This window comes from Sesamum indicum, linkage group LG6 (assembly GCF_000512975.1).
Source record: "Sesamum indicum cultivar Zhongzhi No. 13 linkage group LG6, S_indicum_v1.0, whole genome shotgun sequence".
Lineage (NCBI taxonomy): Eukaryota > Viridiplantae > Streptophyta > Magnoliopsida > Lamiales > Pedaliaceae > Sesamum > Sesamum indicum.
Genome location: NC_026150.1, coordinates 21,669,301 through 21,676,727, shown reverse-complemented (window position 1 = coordinate 21,676,727; position 7,427 = coordinate 21,669,301). Strand labels below are relative to the sequence as shown.

Here is a 7,427-nt window from a genome sequence, read left to right as displayed (position 1 = left end):
ACACGATTATTATTTAATCTTGTACTGTGCTGACAGATGAGATATGAATCAGCTTTATCGATCCATGGTGAATTCATCATATCCCTCTCTCTCATTTTCTCCCAAAAGGGCCTCTCTCTTTAAACTACTTTCTGTTCCTTCCCTTTCATTTTCTTCACTGACATAGGAATACCTGCACACTTCCTCACGCACGCACGCATACTCAAACAAATACCAATACCCTCTCTTCTTCAATATACGTACGCATATACATACATTGTCATCACCCCTCCCCCCCCCCCCCCCCCCCCCCCCCCTGCCGCAGAGAGATCAGAGGCCACAGAAGTGCAGATCTTTTTCTTTTTATTTTTTTTTAGCCGTATCATACCTTAATATTATTTAGCCTTTTCTGCTGCCACTCCGATTCATCAAATCCCCATGAACACAGCCCCCACTACAACACTCCACCCCCACAATTTACCCTTTTTTTTATTTTTTTATTTTCCTTTCTGATCATAGTTACTATATAAATCGTCAGCATGGTTAAATTTTCTCTCACTTCTGTAGGTAGAAGCCGTGTTTGTTTGATTTAAGCGTTGTTGTTTTGGTTTTGTTAATTTTCTTGGAAGTCCTTCAGGGAAGTTTGATTTCTTGATTTGGCTGGAATGGAGAATTATCAGTGCTACAATGAAAGGCATGAAGCTTTGCCTCCTGGGTTCAGATTCCACCCCACTGATGAAGAACTCATCACTTACTACCTCCTGAAGAAGGTTCTTGACTGCAACTTCACCAGCAGAGCAATTGCTGAGGTTGATCTCAACAAGTGTGAGCCCTGGCATCTTCCAGGTAACTTCTCAGACTGTAAATCCATGACACTTTGCTGGCTGTGATTCAAATGATGATCACAGTTATGTTGCATGTTCTTTAATTTCTTGCATATAGTTGTCCAACGTTTTCGGTCCTGTCCAGGCAAAGCAAAGATGGGGGAGAAAGAGTGGTACTTTTTCAGCCTACGTGACCGGAAATACCCAACCGGGTTAAGAACCAACAGGGCTACAGAAGCGGGGTACTGGAAGGCTACAGGGAAAGACCGGGAAATTTACAGCTCAAAAACTTGCTCATTGGTGGGGATGAAGAAAACCCTAGTTTTCTACCGGGGAAGGGCCCCGAAAGGAGAGAAGAGCAACTGGGTCATGCACGAGTACCGCCTTGAAGGGAAGTTTGCTTATCACTACTTGTCCAGAAATTCCAAGGTGCCCTCTTTCATTTCCTTGTCGAAGTTGTAATCATGGATTCTTTTTAACGTTGTCCCTAGTTGATATGTGGGCATATGCTTTCTCACATCTCCTGGTGTTCACCTGTCGTGTGTAAATCATTGGTTGATGTAATAGCGCATAATTGAACTTCTGGAGGAAGTTTATAGGCATCATTTCGTTTGCAGAGACGCTGTGAATCTGCTCCCGGCAGTCATTTTAAAGCGAAGATGTCATGCCCGGAAGCCAGTACACTTACCATTCATTTGCATGGTACCTTGATGCCAGTATATATTGCATTGTGAAAACGAAGTGACAACAAGCAGATTCTCTCTCCCAGATTTCTTGAAATTTACATCTCTTAAAAACATTTTATGAGTATGGTTTATCTCAAAGATCCTTATGTGTTGCTAATCTGATCATGATCAATGGTGTTTAATTATCATTGTCTGTACGATTCAAAATTTTATCTAGCATGAAGGAAAGACGAGAATGAATCCATCTACTAGTATTGATGGGATGAGTATGATGATGTTGCCATGTCAATCGCATCTTGTCATAGCTTTATGCTTTCCAGTCATGAATTTCTTATGAAGGAGTTGATTACTTCGTGTTTTATACAAGGTTATTCCCATGATGTTACCTCTGATCGAACTTGACATTCGCAAACTCTGAACATATTTTTGTCTTGTGCTCCAGGGCGAGTGGGTGATTTCCCGGGTGTTTCAGAAGAGTGGCGCTGGCAGTTCCTCCGCCTCAGGCGGTGGCAAGAAGAGACCCCCAGGGGGCATCAACACCAATCCTGAGGTCAGTTCCCCGTCATCTGTTTCCTTGCCGGCACTTCTGGAGCCTTCCACCGCCTCCACTGACCGCGAGAGCTGCTCCTACGACGGTGGCGTCGCCAACGCCAAGGAGCACGTGCCCTGTTTCTCCACGACTGCAGCCCCAAGTTTCAACCACAACTCCCTCTTCGAGCTCCCGCCGCCGCCGCCGCCCCCGCCGTATTTGAATGCACTTCTCCATGATCCGTCGTCATCATCATCTTCTGCTCCCCGTTTCCCGAGGCATAGCTTTGGAGTCTCGGCATTTCCGAGCCTGAGATCCCTCCAGGAGAACCTCCAGTTGCCTTTCTTTTTCTCTGCGGCGGCTCCTCCAGCCATGCACGGCGGCGCCGATCCATCGGGTTACGGATCTGCTGGCCAATGGTCTGTGCCAGAAAATCAGAGAATGGGCTCGAGTGAGCTCGATTGCATGTGGGGTTACTAGTGGAGGAAGTCCTATTAATTAGTTTGCTTTAGTTGAATTCCTAATCATGCGGGTAATTTAGGTGTGTTTATGTTTGATCATTTAGGTATGCTTTGGGATGTTGTACTTTTACGCATCGAAGTCGTACTTTAGGCCTAGTCTTTTGTTGTGAACCCGTGTTATTCTGATTAATTAGTCCCATCCTTTTCTTTTATTTCTGTTTTTTTTATAAAGTAATTGGTCTTATCATCTACATTTTTTTAACTAAAATTGAGGAATTATTTTTCTTAAATGAATTAAGTATAGCATTATCACATGTGTGAATCCGAAAATTGAGTTTAAATATTTTCATGGACAAAACATTTTTATAGTCTATAATTTCCATATTTTAAGAATTTTTAGTAATTAATGACTAATACAATAAAAATTCTACAAGATACTCCAATAAGTATTTGTCATGCTACTAATTATATTTTTGTGTAATATTATGTATTATTTTTTATTTTCTTAAGCACTCAATATATATTTATTTCATGTTATTATTTAACTTCGTATAAATAATGTTGGAACGTATGTTTAGATATGATAGTATTTGTATTTAATCTTTTAGTATCGAAAATTCTATTAATTGCAAATAAAAGTAAATAAACATATTTATCTAGAACAACTTTACTTTCAGGCTGAAAATCACTCAATAATTCTCAATCCTTAAATTTTTTTTATATATACATATTTCATTTGGTTCATCCCAAAATGTTTATAATGCTCTATTTAGGGTGATTAAAAAAAATGATAATATTTAATTTAGTGCAATAATATTCCTATCTAAATGAACACTTTATCATATCTCAATTCCATCAAATTGTTTGTGCCAATTGAAGTAACAAATCTTTCATGTAAAAGAAGATAAAAATTGTTTTTCAAGGGGATCATTCTCTCGTACGAGACACCACAATTTAAATACGGGAAACAAAAATTAAATAACAAAAACAAGAAAAGAAAGAAAACTTTATTTTTTTTCACTAACAAACACGTCCATCACGGCCACCAACTTATTTCCCCGACAATCATTGTGGGGTGTGGGAGCGGTGGGTTGAGGAGAAGATGGCGGTGTAGGAAAACACAAGGGTTACTTGGAAACAATTAATGAGAAACGCCAACATTAACGCCTTACCTCAGTTGTAAGGTTAAGACCCTAAAATTTTTAGTTTAATCACTATTGTTTATTCAAATTCATCTGTATAAATCATAGTATGATATAATTGTCTTTATTGAAAAAAAAAAAAAGAATATGATTGGGCAATCCCAATTCTTGAATAGTCGTGATGTCAAGTTACATTGTATGTGAATGTGTAACCTTAGTCCATCATAATGCTCTTGGACAAAGCATTTTAGGACAAGATATCAATCAAGAAAATGGTTTCAGGCAGTTGTAATTCTCAACCATAATTTTCAGTTTAATTAGGTCTACCTTTTTTGGTAAGTGTAGGAATATAGCTGTTGGTGTCTTTTAATGTGCCCATGTACTTATCTGAGACACACGTGCTGTTTTAATATTTGTACACATTTTTGGCTGTGGTGCATTTGTTTCCGTACAGCTTAATTGATTAATCATCTGCAAGCGCCGGTTATGCGTCGTTATCCTCCGCCTCCTCTGTCTTTGGGGCAGCTATCTATGATTGATTATCTAGATACCATTTCCCCTCCCGATTTCTTGTCTTTCGGGTCACTCACTCGGGTCGAAAGCAGATCTTGGGAGGCACCGACTGTTGTAGGTTGCTAGGGTGGGTGTTTTCCTACATGAGCTTGTGATACGATAGTTTGTTAGTAATTGAGATATAAATTTAATCCATTAGATCTTGTGTGTTTCTCCTTTACTATGCAACATTAACTTTATCTGTACATTGGATATGAAAATTACTGATTCGTTTAATGATGTAAACAATCATTTTAATATTATGACACGATAAATATCATATGCAATTGTTTTCCTAGGTAAAGAAGAAGAAGAAAAAAAATGAGAGAAATCGGATGGTCGGAAGGGTGGTAGAATTTGGGTGGAGGAAAGAGGGCATTAAACAAGAATATATTGTGAAAATGTCACATGGGTTGATTGGAAATTTGGTTGAAACTGAGCAGTCGGCCTCAGGATTTGGGAAGCGGACAAACTAATTAAGACCGGCCTGTAACGTTGTACATTGGTTGCAGTTTAATTTTGGTCTCGTAGCTAACATCAATAATATTTTTCGGGTGCGTAATTACTAGTAGCTCCATCACAGATTGGTCCCCGCTCTCCGCCGGAACATTAATATTACATCACTGTCGGTTGTGGTCCTGTCTAAAGCTCCCCATGTCAGGTGGAATTTTGGTGCGCTTGCCTTCCCCTGCATAACCCAAACACCATGATTTCATTTCATGGCTTGTTGTTGTTCTTGTTGTTGTTGGTGTGTGTATATATATATATATATATGTTCCTTCCCATTTTGGTTTTGCTTATATGATAAAAATATGTCGCGAAGAAAGTAAACGGCAGTAAAATTTGAGAGTGTTTGAAAATAAAAGTGAAAAGTGATGAAAAATTGGAGTTGGAGTATTTGAAAAACCTACTTCATATTTAAATGTATAAAATGATAAAAAACTGCTTATAATTTTTTATTTAAATTCATTTAATTTACACAATTCACTAGTAAGAGATATAAATAAAAAATATTATTTTCAATTTATTTTCTATCGTAAATTGAGCAATGCTTACTCTGAATAGCTCCAAATGCTCTCTTTGTGGATTTTGAAATTTAAAATTTCAAAATATCATAGTATTTGTTATGATTTTAACACTTGAAGTCTTGAGATTATTATGATTTATTTTATTTTATTTGAAAAAAATAATACTATATATTTTAAAATTAGTATATTATATTATACTTTGAACAAATGTACTTAGATCAATTAGTAGACTATCATGTTTCAAAATCAAGAGTAATTAAGAGAGAGAGAGTATAGCATGTTTGATATTGCAGTTAGGAGGGATATTTACAACTAGGGTGTAATTCTGCGGCATACATGTGGTTCGTGTCCTCCCATTGAAAGAAGTGAATTCAAATCAAATGGATGGATCGAGTTGGGTCAATTATTCCGGGTTCTTGTTGATTGAAACTGATTCAGGCCGAGATCGCGTAGACAGTTATGAATAGTCAAACTGTGATACTTGAAAAACAAGCAGATATTATATAGTGTTTTGATTTACTTTTTGAGTGTTTCATTTTGTGAAAATAGAGAGAGAAAAATAAAGATAAATAAGTATGTGCTTGGAGATATTATGTATGTTTTTAGCTACAACTCTACGATGCATAAATCGATTCGAATGTAAATTCAGATTAAAATACAAAATGTGTTCTCTAAGAAAATGAAATACAAATCTATAAGGGCTATATGTTTGTTCTTGTATTCAAGTTTCAGAATTTTTATCTTCCATTTATCTTGAAATCGATGGAGTAGATAACAAGTTGATGGGTTGAGCTGACTTGGGTTCAACCCAATTCGACTAGAAAGTATGTGGATCTTTGTTCTGTTTTAGAATTTTTGTGTCTTCTGGTGGGTGAGCAGGCGGTCTGTTTTACCAAGTTAGATCAATTTCAATCTTGAATAGTTGTCTTTCGTATTACACTCTCTATATATATTATGAGTATAATTTTTTTACAGTATACAAATACTACGACAAATATATATATACATAATATAACTAAAACGTGACTTAAAAATCAATCCACCATCAAAATGTAGATGTTCACTCATGAAGAAATAGTAGAATAATTGGTGCTTTCTCTTGTTCAACATTCCGGCAATAAAGTGGCTTAAAGTATACCTAGAGATGCTCTGCTCTCAATGTACTACTAATGTAATGTCGTAATTATGTTCCTTGTTTTGTTTGGGCAGACCTCATCTTACCAAAATGTTCATCATTCCTCTCTCAAGAGACAAAAGTCCATCATATTACAATGTAATGATTGATGGATGCATGGTGTTGGTGTGACTGACATCCAACATTTTTCCACAGAGGTCTTTTTTTAAAACGAGAAAGTAATAATTTCATAGATGAGGTAAAGGATAAGAGATTAATCCCTCATTTTTATTTAATCTGCATGGGACCATAATAATATCATAACAGAAATTTTATAGATTGTTCAAACATTCGATTGGTTGTCAGATTTGAGCATTTGATGTTGCTCGAGATTCATTGAAGTAGGAACAACAACTGCCGAGTCGAATTTTAGAACTTGTGATTTATTGAGTGGTTCAAGTAGCAAGCTCCCTGATAATAGAAAATGGCTAAAACCTATTCTTGTGTTTGCTTGACTCCAAATTATCTTTTACTAGTACCGTCTGTATACTCGATATCTGTATTTAATTTTTAAATATACAATTATATATATTTATTTAAAAAATTTATGACTTAAGTTTTTATTTTAATTATTTAAGTGGCTATGTGTATGACTAGATTAAATAAATAAGATGGCCAAAAAGAAAAAAACTTAATTTGGAAATCCTTTATACGAATAGTAATTGTCTGAAGTTAGCAGTGTGGTTTTATTATTCAAAGTGATAGATCATTACAATTTTTTTCAAAAAATATTTGTAATAAAATAAGAACGTACGACTAAAATGGTTTTACAAATGTTACAAGAAAATACAATAATTCAATTATACACAGAACAATAATTGTGGACTCGCTTGTTAAAGTAATTATGTGTAATGTATTAAAGTTATTATTAATATATTCTACATATATAATAAACTTCTATCATTTATATATATAAGTACCATAAAATTCTTTTCAAATTTAAAAATAAATTGTCAAACTTGGCCCTATTTTTGTAAAATCAACTTTAAAAAACTATATCACTGCACACTTTAGGTTGGATTGGGGGGTGGGTTGGGGGGGGGGGGGGGGAG

General features: G+C 35.9%; 1 protein-coding gene across 1 annotated transcript; it reads left to right on the top strand.

Annotated features, from left to right (window-relative positions):
- LOC105165815 (protein CUP-SHAPED COTYLEDON 2) lies at positions 317–2,673 on the top strand. Its single transcript, XM_011084978.2, has 3 exons — positions 317–825; positions 949–1,232; positions 1,932–2,673. The coding sequence occupies exons 1-3, from the start codon at positions 645–647 to the stop codon at positions 2,496–2,498; spliced, it is 1,032 nt and encodes a 343-aa protein (XP_011083280.1). The 5' UTR covers positions 317–644; the 3' UTR covers positions 2,499–2,673.